The sequence below is a fragment of the Rhinatrema bivittatum genome, chromosome 11 (genome assembly GCF_901001135.1).
Source record: "Rhinatrema bivittatum chromosome 11, aRhiBiv1.1, whole genome shotgun sequence".
In the NCBI taxonomy this organism is placed as follows: Eukaryota; Metazoa; Chordata; class Amphibia; order Gymnophiona; family Rhinatrematidae; genus Rhinatrema; species Rhinatrema bivittatum.
The window spans coordinates 63,436,112-63,460,683 of NC_042625.1; the positions used below are offsets into that span (position 1 = coordinate 63,436,112).

A 24,572-nucleotide genomic window follows, 5' to 3' on the forward strand; every position below is an offset into this window, starting at 1 on the left:
TTACTTTTATAACATATAGATTAGTTGCCTTGGTAATTGCTCCTTTTAGTTTGGTCCACTGTTGTTCCACATCTCTCTCGTTCTCCCATCCTTTAAGTTCTTCCTCCAGGTATTTCCCCATTTCATCAAAGTCTGTGTTTTTGAACTGCAAAACTTGGGTCTTTGTGCTTCTTTTCTGTATCCTTTTTGTGATATTAAACCATACCGTATGATGATCACTGGTGCTGAGGTGGGCACCCACCTGGACATCCGAGACATTATCTCCATAGTGAGCACTAAATCGAGTATAGCCCCCTCTCTTGTAGGTTCCATTACCATTTGTTTGAACAAAGCTCCTTGCAGGGCATCCACTATTTCTTTACTATTGTTAGATTCTGCAGATGGGATTCTCCAGTCTACATCCGGCAAATTAAAGTCTCCAACGATCACCACTTCTCCCTTCTTTCCCATCTTTTGGATGTCTTCAACCAGATCTCTGTCCAGCTCTTCCTTTTGGTTTGGAGGCCTGTAAACCACTCCAATAAAAATGGATGCCCCATCTTTTTTTAGGTCGGCCCATAGTGCTTCTTTATTGCCCCATCTTCCTTGCAGCTCAGATGCTTGGATATTGTTTCTGACATAAAGAGCCACTCCTCCCCCTTTCCTATCCTCTCTGTCCTTCCTTAACAAGTTATAGCCCAATCATGCGATTCCGTGAACCTTGTTTCTGTGACAGCAACAACGTCCAAGTCTGCCTCCTCCATTAGGGCTTGCAGATCTGGGATTTTATTGCCCAAACTACGAGCATTTGTGCACATAGCTTTCCAGCTTTCATCATTCAGGTTACTGTTGTTCCTGGACTCCTTTTGTGACTTTAGTTGCAAAAGGAGTCCTTTGCAAGATTAGTGCCTCTGATGTCAGATTCATCCAGCACAATGAGCTTTTTCCTTTGGTTACTGATCTGGAATTTATGTATGCATTAGGTTTCTTCTCTCTTTTCAGACAACACTTCAATCTTTTTCTCGCTTTTCCGTTACATCCATTGCAGCTCACCACATAGCGTGGTTAAGGGCCAGTAGCATTAAAGAAGACATTTACAAAAACTTAGCAGCCCTGCCCTGTTTAGGTGACAATCTGTTTGAAAACAAAGTATGGGGAACAGTATCCCAAATCAAAGAACAGAATGTAACCGTCCAATCACTCTTTACCATAGTGAAACAACATGCCTCAATCAGGAGACCCTATTTGGCATATAAACGGCTATACTATCCAAGGAGATCATGCCTTCCTTATCTGCATTACCATCTACTACGTTTTATCTGCATTACAATCTACTACCTCTACAAACTCAACACCAGCACACAACAAACAGGGCCAGCAGGGGGTCCTCCATCTTCCCGCACTGGCCCCTTTAAATCCTGAGCCCCTGCATGCGCACACGCCTAGGGGGCGGGGCCAGGCACGGAAGATTGACGGCGTCTCCCTTGAGGAGGGAACGCCGCGGCAGGAGCTAGGCCGGGCCTTGCTGGCCGGAGAGAGGTTCCAGCGGCCCGGGCCGGCCCCGAGGTAGGTGGAGGGACCGGGGCACGGCCCAGAACCATAACATCTTGTTGAAAAAAGGAAACAGAATTTCTCAGTAGCACAGTAGCAGGCTCCTTTTTGTGGAACTCGCTCCCTGGAAAAAATCAGACTCGCAACTGACAAAGCCAGCTTTAAGACAATTCTAAAGACCCACCTGTTTAAAGAACCCTTCAACACAGAGCAATAACAACTGTAGTAACTCTATGTTATTTGCCCTACTTAGCTAGGATTATGACACATTCTTAGGCCATCTGAGCAATTTGTCTTTGATTATTGTTTATTTTTGTTGATTTGTTTCCCTATTTATTTATTTATTTATTTTATTTTTATTTATTTATTTAAGGTTTTTTATACCGGCATTCATGAACTCGTTCACATCATGTCGGTTTACAGAAAACAGGGGTGCGAAGAATACAACCAAAAAACATAATAAAACGTGATGAAAAGAAGCAGTTACAATTAACAAGGGCTAATGAACTGGGATTGTAAGAAATAAAGAGAGATAGAGGGGGTTAATTATATACAAATGTACAATGTAAATATGGAGTCCAATATATACAGCTTCTGAGCAGAGAAATTATTGGTGGTGCATGTTAGGTGGTGCATGTTAGGTTTATGCTTTGCAACTCATGTCAAACTTTGAAAAATACGGCATAAAAACTTTTAAAATAAATAATAAATTTAATGGCAATATCTTTATTTATTTTATACTGAAACTGGATTCTGGAGTTTTAGTTACCAAATTCCATACATCTTGTCCCAGAATCTACCTTTAGGCTGCTGCAGAAATTATGAGATTGTTGTAGCTTCACCTGATGATGGCCATTTTTAGCCTGGTAATGGATAGAAAATTATGATGTTGCCCAAAGTCACTTCCTTAATATTTCACTCTAAAAAAACATTTTTGGAGTGAATGATTTGGTGCTGAGTCATACTGATGATGATAATGGGCCTCCACTCCCAGTATGATGAACAAATGCCATTGAGGAATGCCCTAGTGTCCCTTACAGAAATATAGTACAATTCTGTTCACGTGTATTGTGAGTGTGTAAGTGAATGTGCACCACTGACTACATACAGAGGTGGATGAGTGAGTAGTTTTGTGAGTGAGTAGGTGGGTTACTGATGAGCAAATGAGTGACTTGAAGGATGAGTGAGAAGAAGACTGGGTGACTATTTGAGTAAGTAGGTGAGTAAGTAGATGAGTAGGTAAGTGAGTACTTGAAAAAGTAGGTAGATGAGAGAGTAGTTGTGTGAATTAGAAGATTGGTTAAGATGGGCTATTGAGTGAGTTGGTAGGTTATTAAGTGAGTAGATGGGTGAGTAAACGGGTTACTGAGCAAATAGATGAGTAGGTGAGTCCTGGATGAGTGAATGAGTAGTTGGGATACTGCGTGAGTAGATGGGTTATTGAGTAAGTAGGTCAGTGAGTGAGACTGGGTGCTGATATTTAATTACTTGAATGAATGAATGAATGAATGAATGAATGAATGAATGAATGAATAGGTGAGAAAAAGAATGAGTGAGAAAATGAGTGAATAAAGTTAAAGAGTTCAATGTAGAGCAGCACAAGTGCAGGGACTCTGACATTTTATGCAGGAACCATCAGTCATCAATTTTGTGCAGGAGCGTTATGCCTTCTGTTTGTAGAAAGCCTGGTTTTTCTTCAAAGGCAGACAGCAAATGTAAGTTTGAGCCACACATTTTACTTATATGTTTATTTACGAATCTAGTTTAGAACCTGCCTTTCCACTGGGAATCTCTATGCGCTGGCCCTGCCCCTCTTCCCCACTGTGCCAACTCATCAGGATAATAAGGCAGGGTCACTCCATCTCCAGCTCATTCTTGAAAGCCTTTAGCTGAGCCATGTTGATGCTGCTGCCGCCACACACAATCATCACGATGGAATCCAGGTCCCGGCTCAGCCGTCCCTCCTCCTGCAAGCGCTGGATATGCCCTGAGTAAACAGCAGCCAACGCAGCAGCACAGGACGGCTCCACCAGCATCCGCTCGTCGTCTAGGGCAGTGGGTAGAGGGGAAGCAGAAGGAGAAGCGGCAGAGGACAAAGCAAAGGCAAAAAAAAAAAAAAAGGAAGAGAGGGTGCCAGCGAGATCAAAGAATAGTGAGAGAAAGAGAAAGGAGGACGGAGGCACAGAGAAAGAAAAAAAAGCACAGGAGAAAAGATGAGAACAGAAAATAGGAGAGAAAGAGAATAAAACAAGTGTTAGCCGAGTCCCCTTATTACTAATCATACTTCATGCACAGATGCATGAAAAACACACATGCACGCATTTGTAGGAGGTAATTTTCCATAGGATTTACCTGCATTAAACTGGGTTTTATGCATGTAAATGGGCTTTTGAAAATTGCTTTTTTTGCCCATAACTCCTTTGAAAATTCATTCCATAGCGCAATGCGTCTCAACCCAGTTCTCGGGAACACCCAATCAGTCACGTTTTCAGGATATCCACAATGAAAATACATGAAATAGATCTGCATACACTGTTTACAAATCTATTTAATGCCTATTCTTTGTGGATATTCTGAAAACCTGACTCGCCAGGTGTGCCCCAAGTTTCTGGGCTGAGAAGAGCTGCCATAGCATATATATATGATGGGCTGCTATCGTGTAAAATGCTTCCAAGAAAACCAGAGGTGCCAACCTGCCTCCTGCCTCCAGTTCCTCAAGAAATGCTAGTCAGTCCTTGTTTTATAACTCCATTCCCAATATGTTCTGCAGGAAAATAATTCAAAAAGGCATTGCCAAACTTATAGACATGTATTTGGGACCATCATACCGCTCCCTCCTTTTGTCTTTTAGAACATGAACTATGTTCCATCAACAGACTAACGGGGTATCATTTAATCATCGGTCCTTATTTTTTTAAAATATTTTTGCACCATAAACGTGACAATAGTGAAAAATAATGGAAAATAAATTACTTCCCCTTTAGTTTAGAAGATGGTAATCTCATTTGACATAAGTCTATAAGTTTGGCAATGCGTTTTTGAATTATATTGAAACTATCTTGTTTTGCTATCTATAAGGCATCTTTTGTGTGATACTGCAGGAAAATAAGGCATGGATTTCTATGTCAAACAGAAAACCAGGATTTGAACTACTATCACCCCATAAGACAAGGCCTGACTCTCTTTCCTGACCCAGTTTTACTTGCCTTCACCGCTGGTAAAAAAAAAAAAAATGCACGCATTGATTATTAATTATTATTATTATTATTAATTGCGGAGTGGGTGGGCAATTTTCAGACAATTTACTTGGATAAATGGCTTAGGAAGATTGCACTACTCATGCACAGCTTTGCCAACACATACACAAATTGTCATGACAATAAAGTTTCTTGAGTGAAAGAGCAAATGAGAAAGAAAAGACAAGAGAAAGCACCGCGGGCACAAAGAGACAGTGAGAAATGAGGAAAGAGGAGGGTCCCTCCTAATCCACTGGGTGCCGCTGTTTGCCTGAGTTTGATGCAGCTTAAGCTATTTCACCCCCTCTGCTCACAGAAAGCCCCGTGGTTGCTGTATTTCTCCGTTTGGATAGGTAGAAATAAAAGTCCTCTAACATGCTGCGGATGAAACCTGTTCATAGGTCTAAACCCTCAGCCTGCTATACCAGAAGGTTTCTCCCCCGATTCTGGGAGCGGTTTTCTTTAGCCTTTCTAGAAGCACAGACCGAGGCTGGTTTGGTACCCGTGGAACTCATAAGCAATTTTCAAAGAAAACTACCTGCCCTGGTTTCCTTCTAAAAATGTTCTTAGACAGGTCCTGGACGACAAAAATACCCATGGACTTTGCACCTCTTTGGTTCTGCAGATTTCATAAATCTGTTCTGCATGCATATTTTGCTCTCCCAATCTAAACAGGCCCCTTGGAAAGGATCCTTTCTGATACAGCTGATAAGACTCAAGTTGTGAAGTACATGTGTACTTTTCAGCCGTTCTAAGGAGACTAATTTACCCAGCTAAGTGGCTTTAAAACATTTTCCTCCTCATGTCTATGCGGAAACATGCTTAGCTATCTAGGCCCCTTAATGATGAAGAGGAGGCACATAGCTCTTGTAAGCTGGTGGCAAACGTATTAATCATGTGTGTACCGCTTCGGCAATATCTACCACTTGTCATGCCAATAAAGTTTCCTCAATGTGAATCTATTAAGCTCAATAAAAAGTATCCCCTACAACTTATGTTTTTTCTCTGCTCACTCACCCAGAAAGTGCTCGATGGCACGCAGGGCTTCCCGGTCATCCACCACCAAGGAGATCAGCCAGCTCTCCCTCGCACACTTCAGTGCCTGCTCCGATACCGTCTTTGCTCCTAAACACGTTGCAATGCTAGCAGAGAGAGAGAAAGAGGAAAAAATAACCCATCAACCATCATGTAGAACATGCGAAAAAATACAGCAAGTGAAGGTGCCAGGGAAGTATTTTGGAGTTTTCTTTGAAAAGAAAATAGTAACCATCAAGACAGAGAGTGGAAGGAGACAGCTCCGGTAACAGTCTGTACCATACACCAGTTAGAAAGCTTTTATGAGCTTTATGCTTCACCCCAAAATAGGACAGCTCTTTGGGACAGGAACCCCTTCCACCCTGGGTCCTCCCAGTACCTGTTTGGTAGCTGTAATCTTTTCCTCCAAGGTCCTTTTCTCTTTCTCTCTGGTGTCTAAAGCTGACTGTATCTGAGTCAGTCTCTGACTCTGGTGAACTTTCCCAGGCAGGCTGCTCTTCCTCTGGCACCCCCCAGTACACTGACCCACACACTACCTGGGGAAATCCTCCTCAGTCTCTAGAGAGTCCACCTTCACCCTGAGAGACTTTCTGAGGCAGGCCATCCTTCCTCTGACACTTCTTAGTATATTTGTCCCCAGCTTTCAGGACCCAACTTCCAGGAACCTTTCTCCTAGAAGCCTCTCCCTGGTCCTTCTCTGGTCCCTGGTCCCTGTTCCTTCTCTGTGGAGAGAAGGACCACTCTGTGAAGAGTTGGTTTCAAACACCATCAGGACTCCTCTAACGTCTCCTACTTCACGTGGGATCAGGGATTTAATATGCCCACATCACCTCTCCCAGTGGGGAACGGTACTCATCCTTAGCACACTGAAACTACACTGACATCTGTTCAATATCTTTGTGAGTGACATTGCAGAAGGGACAGAAGGTTAAGTTTGTCTATTTGTGGATGATACTAAGATCTGCAGTAGAGTGGAAGGAGCAGAGAGAATGAAAAGTGATTTCAGAAAGCCTGAAGAGTGGTCGAAGATTTGGCAGCTGGGATTCAATGCCAAGAAGTACAGAGTCATGCATCTGGGATGCGGTAATCCAAAGGCGTTATATATGATGGATGGTTAAAGGCTCATGTGCACGGACTGGGAGAAGGACCTTGGGGTGACAGTGTCTGGGGATCTGAAGATGGCGAAGCAATGCGACAAGGCGAAGGCTAAAGCCAGAGGAATGCTGGGCTGCACAGAGAGAGGAATAACCAGTAAGAAACAGGAGGTGATAATGCCCTTCACAGGTCCTTGGTGAGGCCTCATCTGGAATACTGCATTCAATATTGGTGCCCATATCTCAAAAAGGATAGGGACAAGATTGAGGCGCTGCAAAGAGTGACCAAAATGGTGAGAGGTCAGCACTGGAAGAAGAGGCTGAAGATCTAAATATCTACACCTTGGAAGAGAAGAGGTGCAGGGGAGATATGATACAGATCTTCAGATACCTGAAAAGTTTTAATGATGCGTGAGCTTCAAATCTTTTCCATTGGAAAGAAAATAATAGAACTAGGGGTCACCAAATGAAATTCCGGGGGGACGAGGACTCAGAACCAACGTCAGGAAATATTTCTTCATGGAGAGAGTGATGGATGCCTGGAATGCCCTTCCGGAAGGGGTGGTAAAGACAAAAACAGTCAAAGAATTCAAAGATGCATGGGATAAACCCCGGGGATCTCTAAAGGCTGGAGGATGGAAATGAGATAAGTGTGCATGGGGGTAACCTGCTGGTACAGTGGTTGCTCCTCTTGTCAGAAGACATGGAGATTACTATCCTTAACCAATATGCTTTGATGCTTTTAATGCAACCTCAAAGTAAGAACAAACCCAAAAGTATAAGAATAATTTCAAACAAATACAATCTCACTTCAAAAAATAGTGACGTGTGGGGCCATCAGGTGAATCTAAACTTATGAATGACCATCACATAGCACCGGATAGGTACCACGAATTCGTACTTTCAAATCCTATCTTTGTGCTGAAATTTTAATCAGTCATTCATGGTTAATAGTGCGTACATCCATACATATTTTTCAAGACCTTTTTGCGGGTGGAAGGCAAGAGGAATTTTGATTCAGAGACAACCAACACGAACCATGACTTTTTTGCAGATGGGGTACTGATGCGCAGATATCAGGGAGAAAAATACAGGACTGCTTCTACAGCCAAGTCCATAAGCAATGCACGTCAGACAGCACCGACTGATACGTGGAGGTTAACCTGCACAGTGCAGCCTGGATGGATCATTGGTCCTTTTCTGCCATCAGTTCTATGTTTCTATGATATCACAGGCAGGCATGGCTGAATGAAATCTCTTTCATACTGAGTGCACTCAGATCATCTACGTATTGGTAAGAAGCAGGGGCATTTTCCTAGGGGCAGATAATGGGCACCCCCTTACATTTAGATCCATGTCCAGCATATGTAATGCACTTGTTACTGGAGAAACAGATGCAGGTATTGATTAACAGGATTTTCAGGAAGGCTGGTCCCAGATTGTCTAGAACAATTGGTAATTAGACCTATTTGGGGGAGAGAAAACAAATATGGACCCTATGTTATGTTCAAGTTACAGGTCAGTTACAAATATGCCATTTTTGGCAAAATAATTGGAAAATGTAGTTTTGGCACAGTTCTTTTTTTTTTTTTTTGAGGAATCTGAGGCACTAGATATAGTATTTTCCATTCTGAATTACATGCTGGTCACAGTATGGAATCTGTACTGGTATCGATAAAGGATAGGGTACGGCATTGCTGTAATGAGTGAAAACAGTGATAATGTTCACATTGGATCTGACATGTGTCTTTGATCTAGCACTGAACTGGGACTCAGAAGGACAACATGGAAAAGGATGCAGTCCTTAGCAGGAAGAGTCCAGTCAGTGATGGTAAATGGGCAGATGTCTTCAGTTAGTCTCCAGGCGCTGTGCCACATGGCTCAGCCTTATCTCCCCTCCCTTTCAATACGTTTCTTTCACCTTGAGGGTCAATTGTCAGGAAGCATGGGATTGTGGCACATCTGTAAGCAGAAGACGTACCACTTTTAGTTCCAGATGAAAGCTCCATTTGCAGGAAGTAGCAGATTGGTTAGCCAGAAATAAAATGAGGCTTATTGGCATTAGAACAGAGATGTTCAAGATAGGACAACTGCATCCACTTGATGGTTGTTTTTTTCTTTCCAATTTTGGTAGAAGACACGCCCTGTTATCAGGCAGAAGAAGTTAGAAATCCGGGAATAAGATTGAATTCCTCGGTTTCACTGGAAACACATATCCAGTTAATTTAATTGAATAACATATGGACCACTAAGTCAGGTTATATCCTTTTGAAGCAGTGTACAATAAAATCACCAAATCTATAATTCATCACAAGAAAACCCAACACAGATAAATACAGTTAACAACCAAGAGAACGTTTGGTAAGCTCTGGTCAGTCCATCAGTTGTGGCCTTATTTGTGCTGGGAGGTATTTTAAAAAGAGATAATCACCTTCAGTGGTGATTTTTTTTTTTTTTTTTTTGCCAGGTCACCATCCACAAACTTTTTGAACTTGCTTTCTGTTTCCAACTGGCAAAAAGTGGAAGGTGGACCTGACTAGATACCTTCTTTATTAGAAAATTACCAGTGATCACCTTAGTCCTTTAGATCGTGCCCTGTATATTGGGTTGCCTGCCAAATTTATATAATCTAGCAGCCAGGACAATCATTATACAAAGCAAGAGCATCCTGTTTGCTGAGAATATTGAACTGATTGCCAGTGGAGGCTAAGGATAAGATTTCAGATCTTGGCTCTGATCTTTTGGTTGCCATTGGTAATGGCCCTAGACATTTTCAGCAGGCCTTGAGATGGGATTGCCCTGAATGTGATCTCCGGTTCTCGCAGGACTGCCTACTGGAAGTTCCAATAATGAAAACAACAGCTCCTATATTGTGAAAACAATTGATTAAGGGAATTAGAGCTGAACTAAATGCTTCCTTTTCCACAAGGTTGATGTTTGATATAAAGCTGGATGAGGGAAGGAATAGTTTATGTTACACGGCAGCCAGGATGGGAATAGAATTGTAAATGATGTTAGGGAATGGTCATTTATGCCTATTGGTCAATGGGGAAGGAAGGGGAAGATGATGGGGTGAGGAAGGTGAAGTGGGGAGCATCGGCATATGTAGGGTACATTGTGGGGAAGGAGGGGACCAATTATGGGAGCCGGCATATATAATTATGGTGCAGGGAGGGATGTTGATGATATGCAGAAATGCTTAGGCTGGTTTGGTTGGGAATATCTGGAAAGACCTGTCCATATATTATTGTAATTACTATAGAGATCAGCAGCGCTGAGAAGACAGAAAAGACAATGAGAAGACATGAAAATGTGACAGCAGAGCTGAACGATGAGGCCAACCTGGTTATGTCAGGCAAGGTGACCAGTTTCCCAGCCTTGATGGCAGCATTCAGGGATTCAGCCCCTTTGGTTTCCACAGCAATGATGGGCACATCAGACCAGCCCACCTCTCTCATGCCAGCCACCACACCAGCTAGAAGACCACCTCCTCCGACTGCAAGAACAATGACCCCTGGCTTGACATGCAGCGAGTCCTTCAGCTCCCTGACAAGGCTGGAATGGCCTTCCCTAAGGAAAAAGCATAGAGCATAAAACACAGGACCACAGAGGTCGATATTCAAAAGCCATTCAGATGGATAACTGAAAAGTTGTCCGTCTAAATAGCAAAACCGGCAAATTAAAAGACTTATGTTCCTAAATTCTAGCCAGATAACTAGTTATGCAGCTAGAATTTAGGCACATAAATCAGGGGCATTCCGGGGGTGGGCGGGAGGCATTTTGAGGAGGAGCAGCGTTAGCTACATAGGTTAAGCAACTAACTCCTATATTCTGAGTTAGCCACTTAACTTACGCGGCTAACTCTGGAGTGCCACTGACCGGCCCTAAAGTCAGGTAGCCAGGTATATTCAGCAGTATATTCAGCTAACTAGCCGAGCTGCTCAGCAGCTGAATATTGCCCCCACAAAATATGACAGCTAATCTTCCTTATTTATTTCCTGGTGCAATGCCATAGATCCCTGGTTGATCTTCTGCTTACCTTTCTAGAAAATGTGTACCTAAGCCCTCAACTATGTCAGAGAGGGAGAACCACTCAGCCTCCCTGACTGTTAGACATTCCAGTGATAAGATCCAGGAGGAACAGGATCATGTTTCAATAGTGGTGGAGGACCTGCTAGCTCTTAAGCACCACAATCCTAATTAAGACAAAATTCCTCCTCCTGCAAATATAACACCCACCTCCTTGACTTTGCAAACAGAGAGAAAACACATTTTGTTTAGCATTGGGGAGCCCACTCTTCCTGGCTTGCTTTCAAACGATTGAGGTTATAACAGAGAGGTTTGTGGTAAGTGAGCAAATTTCTGTAAGCTATGCCAACCAGGGCAATATTGTTAAATATGGGATCTATATGTGTGTTTGCATTGGTGGTGTTACTTTCGGCTGGACATACAGTCTGTAATGTATGAGTATGGAAAAATGTGTTTCTGTGTGTATGTGTGCGGTCTGTGTCTGTAGCCCATTTTTTCTTGTTTGCTTTCTAAAGTTTGAATTTATACCAGAATGGTTCATGGCAATGGGGCAAATCTGAATAATGCAGTGGCTTGAGCAATCAACACACATCACCATCAATATCACTATTAGCTACCTCTTACAATGTAATTATATGTAATTAGCTGGTTTTCCTTTCCTTTTTCCTTCTCACTCCAAGTTCTATTTTCCTTGTTACATGTAACTGCTTTTCCGCACTATTGTTCAAGTTTAAGTTTATTTTGCACTCCTGTTTCATGTGAACCAGCATGATGGGACTTTTGTCTTGAATGTTGGTATATAAAAAACTTAAATAAATAAAATAAATAAATAAATCTGGAGGGGTGAGGGGGTCTATTGAAATAGAGCCCTCACCCACATGCTGCAGCCTCTGACTGCCTCCTATAACAAGGACACTGGGATTTTTCGACAGGCTCCCAATACATTGACCTCATGTTTCAGGCTTTTAAACTCCTCTAAGTTATTTCCATTTTCTTCCAGGTTGACTAATTTGGTGATTTCACATCCCATCTTTACAGAATTATGGACAGATGGCCAGACACAGACACCTTTTATATAATTGCTTGCCAACATAAAAATGTGAAGAGATACAAAATATTACTATTCCTAAGTATACTTCAGAATATTACAATGAACATGGCAGGAATGATTTCCTTCAGGTAATAGAAGAATAACAGAAGAAAGGTTGGTTATCAGGAGACAGACACAGCTCATTCAGAAATGCACATTACTGATGATACTTTGATGTCATTATCTGATCATTGGCTGGCCTTGAGCCCTCTGACAGATAGGAGAACTAGAGATTAGGTTCTATAGCAAACAAACAGGGATAGGAAAGGACTATATATATATATCTATATATATATATATATAGATATATATATATATGGAGTGTACTGCATGCATGCCTACAAGATTATAAAATATGCTGCATATACACACTGTATAAACAAGTTATGCACATGTAACTAATGTTCAGAGTCACAGAATAATGCAGCTGTTTTTCTAGCTACATGTGAATCAGGACTCGCTGCCATATAAAAACAAGCACCTAATAGTCATATTTTTCAAAAAGGCATAGAATTTCCTCTGCTGCACATTTAAAAACTGGCTTATTTTGATATAAAAGAGGCATCCTAAAATCTGAAGGCCTGACCTGAAATATAAAATGTGCCTGAGACTGACTGTTCTCTTTTTTTTTTTTTTAATACCTTTTAGGCAGATTTGTCCTGAGTATTTTGCCTTTCATTTTCAGATTTGCCTCTTGAGCAAAATTGCGTTGCTTTTCAGGAGAGTCCAGAGCACCTGGACTCACTACCAGTTTAACTAGTTCCAGTTTGTACCAACAAGAACAGGCAATGCCATCTGACTCTTACCAGACGAGGGGATGGTCGAAGGGAGGGATGTAGATCCAGCCTTCGTTCTTGGCTAACTCCAGAGCCTTTGCGTTGGCATCATCCCAGACCTAACGTCCACAAACGACAAGGGAAATGAAATGTGCTTTCCAGCATGTCCCTATCATTAATGCCAGCGCATCGGACACTGCTTAGGTTCAGACCCTTTATATTTTGAAACCAGACTCTGCGAGAGCAAAAGAAATCATCTGTTTGATCTTGCACACACCGCATGTGGAACAATGGCATGTTTCCGTGGCTAAAGTCAGATTTAAGCACTGGGCGTATGAACCTCAACACTATCTGGGCATTCATTGGTGAGCATCCTTTTTTTTTCTGCAAGTTTTTGCATTGCAACACATTTATGCCTTAAGGAAAATATGTGGCTGTTTCGAAACTGCTAGATAGTAAATCTGCACCCTTTTTCTAAAGTTTTGCTTTTTTGTCAGTACACAGAAGAGGCAACTGCAGGAATCTGCATGAATCTTAAACTTAATCCAAATGCAAAATGCATTGTGAGCCCAAAACACTTGTTATTTTGTGATTTTGGTGTTTACTTTTCCCCCAGTCTTTAAATCTAATCTGGCTTAGATGGATGTCTGTAGGTCATCCAGACAGCTCAGCTCATACAGGGTTTAAAAAAAAATAAATAAATAACACTTAGCACCAGATCGGGCTGTAATCTTCTGGCTTGTGGGACAGCAACATGGAAATAGCTCTGCAGTCAAGGTAATGTTACTTTCGTGACACAAGACTGCAAGAGGCAACCTCAAAGTGTGCCAATACAAAGTTCATGGGTACATCTTACCCGATGCTTTGTACCAGTTTTCAGAGGGAAGGTATGAGTATTACTTTCCCTTTACACATTGCCTGCAGAGATCTGCACCTGCATTTTTCTGCAGATAACCGTTCCATACAAAACAACGCGCATGGACTGGAAAACGCAATCTACATGTGTTATTTGCCCTCCCCAAGCTAAGCACGCCCCAGGGATCGCCTGCTCCAAAAATGCTTGTGGTCGATCCCGGCATGCCCATTCACGCAGGTGAGGAGTGGGCAATGTTCAGACAGTCAGTCTGCCCATGTGAATGGCTTCTGAAAATCACCCTTCCCGTTAGCCTTCCAACACTCAATTCGATCCACACAAAGAAAGCCGTCTTATTTACAAGTAAAGCTATAAACAACATGCATCATGGCTCACTTCAATCCTAGAGAGTCATGCACCCCAAATGCTATGAAACAGGCCTGGAGAGCCAAAACTCGAAGAACAAAAGAGCAGCAGGGCTTGAATTCACAATTTTCACATGGCTTCCGTAACTGCAAATTATGCAGGTGTGTTTAACGCGCACACCTTGCACTGCTCCTCTTCGAAAAATAGAAGACTTGAGCTGTGGGCGCTAAAAATCTCCACGTGCCTGTGATCTATGCAGGTAGTTGGCGGGAGGAAACAAATTAAGGAAATTGCTCCTAATAATATTGTGCTTTTTAAAAGTTGCCCATCCTAAAAGTGCCTAAAAACACATGCATTCTCCCCCAAGGCATATACTTTTAGGGGCATATAAAAAGGGAATGCCTGAGGATGGTGTTAGGTTGGGGGAGGCAATAAGCCCATAATTTGGCATTTTCAAAACTACACCAAAAAAAGCAGCTGCAAATCTATGCAGGTACTTATTTCATTTGGTGATTATTAATGGTCGGACTTTCCCTTTCAGAACAGATCCAACCTGCAGACTTTGCAGCAAAACATGCAATTTGGAAAATTCCCTCACCCATGGATATTTGGTGTGGGGGTGCATAGAGTGTTTCAGTGGGGGATGGGAGCAAAGAATGAGACTTCAGGACTGGGTGTGGAGCAGACGCAGACACGCACACTCCTTTGGAAATATTGCTTGCTCCATGAAATACACCTTTCCAATTTGGTCAGTAATTACTTTCTTCTTAATAGAGCCGATTACCTTCATCTCCATCCTTGCCCATGCAGGTGCTCACTCAGAGCAAGGCATACAGCAACTGGGTGGCTATTCGGATATTTTTGGATATTACAAGGGCAATTTGAAAAGCTATTTACCCTGGTGCAATGGCCTGACTGAAAAATTGCTCGTCTCAGATTTGGCTAAAAGTACAGGTAGCTTCCAGAGTGCACTTTTAGCTGTGTTAAAAAGAGATGTTCTCCTGAGCGGTTTTAAACTGGGACGGAAAGAGCCCTTTTTATCCAGATAAATCAGTGCTTACCCAAATAACTTCTGAAAATTGCCTTCCCTCTGTCCAATTATGCATTCTTACAGGATTGATCGGGGGGGGGGGGGGGGGCCTTCATGATTGTTGAGTTTACTTTAGAAAAATCACAGGAGGGAGAGTGGCCTAAGGTCCTGAAAGTTATTTGGGGGAGGGGTGCAAAGGTGAAGGTTTGCCTAGGATGCCTGAAACCCCTGCACCAACCCCATTCCCTCTCCACTCCCACCTGCATCCCCAGACCTCCAGTTTTCTACATCCCTCCTTACTCACTCGGCAGATCTTCAATCCTCCCCCCACCCGTGGACCTAAAACCTCCTCCCACTCCCGCTCTCTGTCCCGCCTGGCCTCCGGTCATTATCCTCCCATCCCCTCAGACCTTAGGGCTCCTGCAGTGCTGTTACCAGACGGCCGTGAGGGTTAGGGACTGAGCTTCCTGCCCTGCACTCACAGGCACAACCCACAACGGCCCCGCCTCCCCCGGACTTCCGTACAAAACACGCAGGTGAGTTTAGTGCGCACAATTTGCAGCTCCTAATTTTCAAAGGGAAACAACACCGATAATTGCAAAGTCGCCCGCCCTTAAAGAGCATCGCAACAAAGGTTCTCAAAGTCAGAAACAAAACTACTATCGACTTACCCGTCTCTGATTACCTGGAGTCATCGATTCAGGAGGGGAATAGCAAGAGGGATGCTGCCGCCGCGTGTCATCGCCAAAGGGCATTGGCAGAGCTTTGTGTGTGGGACTAAGTTACGGAATGGCAGGGAGGTTGCTGCAGGTCAAGACGGAGATGCACTTGACAGAGCTGTGGGGATTCAGTAGTTGAAAAGCAGAGGGTGCTGTAGGATAGGACCGAGGAGCACTGGAAATGATGCAGTGACTACAGGCCAGCTCACACTTTTTTTGTAAGGAAATTTGTTTCTACTACAACTGCCCATCATTTGGTTAAAGGACAACAGCTCTTGTGCCCTTTGATATGAAAGGCCACCTACTGGCCAAAGAGAAGCACTGTTATCTTTTCAAAGGTGAAATTCTTTCCTTTTACCATTTTGGAGGGGGCTCATTACAACTTAAATATGGTAAATATTGTTGCCTCCTCTTCATAGTTATTTTTGGGGATGAGCAGGGCCAGCCTTACCATTGGGGAAACTAGGCAGTCGCCCAGAGTGTCAAGATTGAGAAAGTGGCAAAAAAAGCGCCCCACCGCCGGGATCCAGCCTGCAGAAAATAAGGAACAGCCACCAGGTGGAAATCCCTAGGCCCCGCCTGCCAAAGAACTGAAGGAATCGGCCAGGCAGAGCAGCGGAGGCCAGGAGACAGGCTCCCCACTGCTCTACCTCCTCCTCAATGCCGGCACCGTGAGCATCTTCACATCTCATGAGCCAGCACAAGCCCCCTCCCACCTCCTCTGCTCACTTGGAAAAATGATGCGCAAAACAGTGGTGCTGGGCAGGGAATGGGGACGGGGAGATGCTGGGTAGGGGAGGGAGAAAAAGTGGGTATGCTGCTCGGCAGAGAGAGAGAGAGAGAGTCGGGGATGCTGGGAAGAAAGTGCACGGAGAGAGGAGGGATGCTGTGCTGGAGTCCCGCTGACTAAGGAGGAAACGCTTTGACAGAGCCACCGCTGGTAGGAGGATACTGGAGCTGCTGCTGCTAGACAAGTTGTTGGGGGAGTGGGGAGCAGAAGGCTGAAGATTTGCCTTAGGGTTCCCATTACCCTTGCACCGGCCCTGGGAATGAGTTGAAGGGAATACAGTTGTCAGTCAGAGTTACCTTTCCAAATACTTCTACATCAGCCTCAAGCTCCTTCAGTTTCTCCACTATAAAGCGAGGGGTGCTACTGGGAACCACAATGGTGGATGGCACCCCAAGCTTTTTACTCGCATATGCTGCAGCAAGGCCGGCATTACCTCCTAAAGACAGAAATAAAGAGAAAGACCAACAGGACAGTGAGATATTACCCAGCACCGAGGGCACACAGACAGCAGCATCACTGTGACCCATAAACATAAGAACATAAGAAACTCCATACTGGGTCAGACCAAGGGTCCATCAAGCCCAGCATCCTGTTTCCAACAGAGGCCAAACCAGGCCACAAGAACCTGGCAATTACCCAAACACTAAGAAGATCCCATGCTACTGATGCAATTAATAGCAGTGGCTATTCCCTAAGTAAACTTGATTAATAGCAGTTAATGGACTTCTCCTCCAAGAGTTTATCCAAACCTTTTTTGAACCCAGCTACACTACCTGCACTAACCGCATCCTCTGGCAACAAATTCCAGAGCTTTATTGTGCGTTGAGTGGAAAAGAATTTTCTCCGATTAGAGTCTTTTATTGAGTCTATGGTATGCTGTTAACCAGTGCCACTTGGTTAAGTTCGGTCTTATCCAGCTAAGTGGCACTGTTTGAATATTCAGCCTTTTTCAGTGGCCGCCACTTAGCTGGATAACAATTTATCTGGCTCAACAGTTTTCGGGCTAAGTGGTGGGTGGGACGAGGCACATTGGTGTATGGCTACTTAATCTGGTTTCTTTAGCTGGATAAGTGCCAATATTCAATATCATCCAGATCTGCTATTGAGCAGGTGTAAAGTTATATTCAGCTGCGAAGCTGGACATCTACCTCTGTATATTTACTGTGTCATGTGATTTCATGTGTGATAACGTCCTGCATGAAACCCACATTGAGAAACACTGGCAGAAATCACAAAAATGTATGAAAAGGACAAAAGTTCTTATAATGTGGTAGGGCACAGAAAGCTGTACTCAATAGCAGGAATGCAGGGCAAACCAACTTCAGTCCTATGCCTACGATGTGTGTTCCTGCCCAGACTCAGCAGCCAAGACAGTCTTAGCCATGTAAAACTGCATATTCTTTCATTATATTTACCTCTTGCATATGTGGCCCCTCCTCCCCATGCTACAACATCCAGTATTTCAAAGACTGCCCAGCAAGCACTGCAACTCTAGTCAATAACAGGCAGCCAGCCTAAAAGACAGGAGTGGAAGCCAATGACCCCCACCTAAGTAAGAGGTCAATTTTCAAAGGGAATTGGGCACCTAAATTGGCCCCTTTGAAAAAAGTCTGGGTAAAGCACCTAAACTTAGGCTCCTGGTTTCACTAGGCACCTAAAATGTGTGAAGCTACAAAGGGCGGATGGGCAAAGATGTTAGGCACTTAGCTCTGATTTTTATCAATAGGCACCAAATGTGGGTTCTGAAATCTAGGTAAATGAATAAGAGTCTTAAATTTAGGCATCTACATTTAGCTAAAGGTACAGCTGAAAACTTAGGTTCCTAAACGACTGAAAATTGAGACCTAATTGTCCCAATTAACTCAGATAAATATAGCACCAGGGTTCACATAACATTTATCAGAACTCTTCAACACAATTCACTACACAATCTATATCAACAAGAAAGCAAAACAATGCAACAGCAAAATCATTAAAAAGAAGACATTGACTCCATTTTTCAAGGAGTCCTTGTGACTGAATGTGTCAGCCATTGTCCTTTTTTTGTAATATATTGTATTTCTTTAATTTATACATTCTCAGTATAAAGAATTCACATTTTTTTAAATCTCTTTTCCTGGTGGCTTTCTAGTGAATGCCATCTAGCATCTCTGCACGTTGTGCTGGTAAAAACCACCCTTGCTCCAAGTATGGAATCAAAAAGGAGATCATCTCCATTCCTGAAGCAAGGGTGGTTTTACGAAAATAACAGCACAACGTGCAGAGAAGCTTGATGGCATTCACTAGAAAGCCACCAGGGAAAGAGATTTTTAAAAATGCGGATTCTTTATATTGAAAATGTATGAACCAGGAGACCAGGGTTTGAGTCCTGCTGTCGCTCCTTGTGACCTTGGGCAAGTCACTTTACCCTCCATTGCCTCAGGTACAAAAACTTAGATTGTAAGCCCTCTGGGGATAGAGAAATACAGTACCTGAATGTAAACCGGTGTGATATCTCAATTGAGATTGAATGTCGGTAAATAAAAATAATAAATAAAAGAAATAAATAAATATAAATAAAAGAAATAAAGTATGTTCGGACAATAACAGAAGAGCGAGATAAGAATAAGAGCAATAGAATAAGCAACAGAGCCAGGGAATGAACGTGTTGATGCTCAGAAGACTCTAGCCAAGGCCGGATTTAGGATTTGGGCGCCCATGGGCAGGATTTGAGTCTGGGGGGGTGGGAGAGTTCCCCCACGGAGTCCCAGCGGGCCATGGCAGTGCCCCTTGAAATGGATTACTGGAGCCGGCTCCTCCTTGGCACAGTTGCACTCCTCTTTGGCCTGGGTGTTTGGTGCCTTCAAAAATTTGGCACCCTGGGCAACTGCCTATGTTGCCTGTACTTAAATCCAGGCCCGACTCTCATCATTTTAAAAGTTCATTATTTTTATTTCACAAACAAAATATAAGGGCTTTCTTTTTTTTAATCCCTAGTCCAGGAGTCCATTAATTGAATCTGGTCCATTCCCAGGGATGTATTAATGGAATCTGATACACTTTCTGGCAGGGCTGCCCTGAGGGGGTGCAGGACCTGGCGCAAACCAGACTACCTGAGGCCCCTCCCCCCTTATGGCAAGAAGTCTCTCCCCTCCTTCCTGGCAGCGGGATGAAATCAGAGCTTCTTACCTGCGTCTGCCTCCTCCACTGCTGGCTTTACACTGAAGTTTGAATGTGCAGTGCGGGTCCTATAAGATTACAGGGCGCTGTGCATTCAGGCTTCAGAGAGAAGGAGGAAGATGCAAGTAAGAAACGCTGCTCTCTTCCTGCTGGCAGTGGGGGGGGGAAGGGGGAGAGGATTGTGACAGGAGGCAGGGTGGAGGGTGGCAGGCTACTGCAGGCCCACAGTACTACCAGGAAAGACTTTGTTGCAGGAAGACCGAAAGAAGTTGCCTACGTGCAGGACCCCATAGTGGTCTCCCCAATTCACCCTCCTCCACCTCCACAACAGGGACGGCCCTGATTCCTGGGCCCTAAACAAGCACAAACACACTCAGATCACATGTTGAAGTTCTTTAATGCATTTACCTGATGAACATACAAAGTGCTTGCAGCCTCCCTTGGCAAACTGTGGGGGAGAAAAAGATGTTTTCGGTCTCATTTCCTCAATTAAGTAAATTTAGCAAGTAAACCTAACCATACTATGGCTGCTACTAGCCATACACAAATTCAGTAACTATGGGGCCGATTCACTAAAGTGAACCTGATCCTTTTAGCATGTCAATGCTACGCATATCACAATCCCCTGCACTAATCAGCCCAAAGTGATAAGTATATCCTACCCCACTCCCAACACCCCAATTAGAGAATATGACCCTCCCGGGGCTCACCAAGATCACCCTCCCACCATCCTGATGAAAGAATACGGCCCCTCTGGGGATGCAGCAAGTCCCTTCACCCCTCCAAGAATAAGGAATACCCTTCTGGTAGATCGCATCCACTCCCCGTGACTGAACATGGCTCCTCCAAGAAGAAAGACGGCCCCTTCAGGACTCCTTCCCACTCTCCGTGTGCTCCCCAAGACTCCCAGCTCCCTCCCACCACTCTGGAGTGTCAACCAGCAGCAGGGACTGAAGAGCTCTCCTGCCAGCGTGGCTGCCGCATTGTAAAAGGCACTACATTTTGTGGCCTTTAGTGAATAGGGTGATAATAGCTTATGAGTTCATTATCGTTCTATCTGCATATTTTGCATACTTATGTGTGCTCATTTTTGGCAAGCAAGTGCATGCCTGACTTACCACAAGTTTTCAGGAACGGGTACATTTTAAAAGGAAAGCATGTGCGCCCATAATTGCATGTATTGCAGCACGAGCAAAAATACTCCTCATTTTATAAAGTATGCGCATAGCATTTAAAATACTGCTGCCGCCCATACTTCTACAGCCTTTACCCATGTACTGTTGCGTGCTGAGAGAGAGAGTCAGTCTGGCACTCTATATGTAGGTACCATTCTAGAAGGGCACTTTGAATCAGGGTGGGTTGGGGTTGTGGGGGTGTTATTACAGACGCATTCAGAGGTATTCATAGTAAAATTGACATCAGTAAAGAATTATAGCCCTTATAAGTGATGAAAAGTCTAACAAGAGGAGTTGATTTGTACATGGCACTGCTAGCTGCATTGTACAAATCTACTCCTTTTCATCACTTATAAGGGCTATAATTCTTTACTGATGTCAATTTTACTATGAATACCTCTGAATGCGTCTGTAACAACACTCCCCTAACCGAACCCACCTCCCAAAAACCCACCCTGATTCAAAGTACCCCTCTAGAGTGGTACCTATATAGAGAGTGTCAGAGTAACTATGTGGCTGTTTTTGCATGAGCAACCCTTTTAAAATCTACCTTTAAGAATTTAGGTGCCAGTTTTCAAAAGTTACCTAATTAGGCTCCTATATTTAGAATGATTTTCAGTTGAACATGGGCACGTAAATTTTTGTCTGAAAATTCACATATGTATAGGAACTTCCAGTTCACTTGCCTAGATATAGGACCTATATTAGGTGCCTAGAGCTAAAAATCAGTGCTAAGCTCCTAACTTTTATTCCCTGCCCTAACTCCACCCCTTTAGTTTCCAAATTTAGGTTCTGCCCTAGTCAATTTTCCAAATGACCAATTCTGGAACCTAAGGGGGTCATTTTTTAAAGCTAGCGCACGCGAAAAGGGACATTTTGCACACGAAAAGTCCATTTTCACATGCGATAGCTAAAAAGGGGCAGAGTTGGGGTGGTGTCTGCCCCGGAAGAGGAGGAGTCGGGGCGGACGCCGCAAAGACAGCGTGGATGGTGAAAAGGTAAGGAGCCTTTTCGCTGCCCATTTCGCGCCCAATAGCACCACCTTTTATGATGGCGCTATTGGGTGTGAAAGCCTGCAGCAATCGCACCACAGAGGTGTGATTGCTGCCGGCTTTCGCAGGCCCGCCCCCCGCTTTGCCCCCCCCCCCCGCCCCTTTCACCATGTGATTCACGCCGCCGCGGTGTTTTAGAAAATATAGGCCTAAGTCCCAAAGTTAGGCAACTAAATCCTTTAAAAAGCTGACCCCTTCCTGAACACACTGATATTTGGCTTGCACACTAAAAATTTCCCTATATGTACACACATACATTAGTACCCACAGCCATACAATAACAGTCAGCTATATTATTATTATTATTATTATTTATACACCTACCCCTAATCCTCCTATGCTCCCAAGCCTCCTCCCACACATGGCACTCTTAAAACACTCACCATTTGACAGAAGTGTCCAATGCCCCGTATCTTGAAAGACCCAGTGGGCTGGATGTTGTCCAGTTTAAGAAGGACCCTGGTGCCTGCAGCTTTGGACATGGCCTCACTCTCCAGAAGAGGGGAGAGAACATAAAACTTCGGCTCCATGGCTTCTATCAGTACCCTGGAATCAAGAGGTACAGAAAAGACAAGGCTGAAACAGCAGCAGCGGAATAGGGAGATCTAACGCTATTCTCTGACAGAGCATGCAGGATAAAGAGCATCCAAACACTCAAACTCTCCTGATTGGTGCAGACTAAAGACCACCTGATCGCTCAGTTTAAGGCACCTAAAGGTAAGGTTAGATGGATCTATTCAGCCCAAAATTAAGGTGCCTTAGATTGACTAAATAAAGGCATCTACCTTTAGCTCCTAACTTAGTACCTGATTCACTAAGGGTTTTTCCCATAGACACAAAATGGGAGAAAAGCCTTAATGAACCTGGACCTTAGGTGCCTAAATTGAGAAGTGCAGCGCTCTTTAAATATCAGGGTCTAGATGGATTCTCAGAAGCTGAAAGTACTGGATCCCCCCCTCCCCCCAGCAGAAGGCAAAGCTAAGGGACGCAAGTTTTACAGATTCCAGGAAACTGCTGGAGGCTTGGAGGGTGTGTGATATGAAATCAGCGAGTTGGTGCTTGGATATGAATACGCGGGCACGTAAGTTTCAGAACCCGAACACTAACCCTGCCTGGAATCACAGGACTGCACCTGTACTATCTCATTTCAGGAAGAAGGTCTGAAATTACCAGCATGCCTCAAAATGCACATTGAGCAGACGGCATATGGAGCTGTGTGTCAGCTGGCGCTCAGCGGCTATCAGCAACGCTTGATCAGAAAACTTCATTGGTGCAGCTCAGTACTGGACAGGGCAAGCTTCAAACTGCCTGTGATGCTTGCAGGGCCTCAAGTACTTTGAAGCACATGCAAAGTACACATGTCAGGATACGTGCAGGAATTTTACACTGAGATTCCCTTGCATGCCTTCCCTTCACTGACCTAACTCCGCCCACTTTTTACCGCAGGTTAAAATACACGTGGTTTCACAGCATGTGTACTTTTTCTCCCCAGTGAGGGCATGGGGGAAAATTGTGTCCATGCTGAGAAGATGAGGGGTCAATTTTCAATGGGTCTAAGGGCATAACAGTGAGTGGGACCAGGGGCAAGAGCATTACAATAGGCACCTAACACCGATTTTCAGTGCTAGACACCTAACTATGCCAGCCAAATCTAAGGGCTTCAATAATAGGCCTAAATCTGACCGGCCAGCGCTCACCAAACCTCTCCCTCCCACCTACCCGAATAAAGAGAGAAGTGCAGATCTGGGATCCCCCCCTTCCTATCCACCTGCGAGCCCCCTTCTTCCTACTCCCCAGCCATGCAAATTAGAAGATAACATACCACCACATTTATGACCTGACTAAATAAAAATGTAGGAACAATATACTTACACATTCATTATCTCCTATCAAAGACAGAGCAGAACAACTACACACAAACTATTACCTGTATGTAAAATGCATTAAATTAATAGAAAGATGCTATTACTAGTGTGGGTAGGCCTAGCCATGAAGAAACCTATTTGTGTTGTCTCCTGCCTCAAACAGATGAGTAGGAGGATGTGGAGAAGGGATAGCATGACAAACACCAAGAATCTTCACCATGATCAACGGGCAATGGGAAAAATCATGTTTTATAGTCCAACAGCTGACTGCAAAGGTAGCATAAATGATCTAATGAATGAGGACTTGCAAAATGCAGACCAGTTCACACCGCTGATAGGTCACCAGCTCATACTGACCAAAAGGGATGCCTGTCAATAAAAGAAGTGTAGGTGGCAGAATATCATGTCCACCCTAATTACATTTTCATATAGGCATGTATAGTCTTGAATGACTATATATTTCCGTCACTTCCTAATCTTCACATATTTGGTTGCTCAGTATTGTGCTGTGTAGAGCAATCAGTGCATGCTACCTCAGAAGGAGTGTAGTGGAAATAGAGATACATTATTTGTGAAAGGAATGGTCTTCCTAGTCCTAGGATTACATGACGGAATCCACTTAGAAAACTGTTTGTAGTCCTGCTTCTGTTATAAAGATTTATTATCATTGTTTAATCTGAAATATAGATATTAGATAGGGAGGGTAATTTTCAATAATGTGCATAACTCAGGGCATACATGCATTACGCCTGTATTTTATAAACTGTGCGAAG

The 24,572-nt window shown here is 43.7% G+C and overlaps 1 protein-coding gene across 2 annotated transcripts in view; it reads right to left on the reverse strand.

Moving 5' to 3' along the window:
- Positions 1-2,223: 2,223 nt before the first annotated feature.
- The window catches only part of SDSL (serine dehydratase like), a 29,227-nt gene continuing 6,878 nt past the window's right edge, over positions 2,224-24,572 (reverse strand). For both annotated transcript variants that reach the window (XM_029571535.1, XM_029571534.1), the window contains exons 3-9: positions 22,318-22,480; positions 20,116-20,155; positions 16,845-16,984; positions 12,821-12,909; positions 10,238-10,465; positions 5,784-5,908; positions 2,224-3,577 (exon numbers count right to left, since the gene is read on the reverse strand). In XM_029571535.1, the coding sequence (XP_029427395.1) occupies positions 3,384-3,577; positions 5,784-5,908; positions 10,238-10,465; positions 12,821-12,909; positions 16,845-16,984; positions 20,116-20,155; positions 22,318-22,464 (963 nt within the window). In that variant the 5' untranslated portion in view covers positions 22,465-22,480 and the 3' untranslated portion in view covers positions 2,224-3,383. The remainder of the gene's footprint in view (positions 3,578-5,783; positions 5,909-10,237; positions 10,466-12,820; positions 12,910-16,844; positions 16,985-20,115; positions 20,156-22,317; positions 22,481-24,572) is intronic.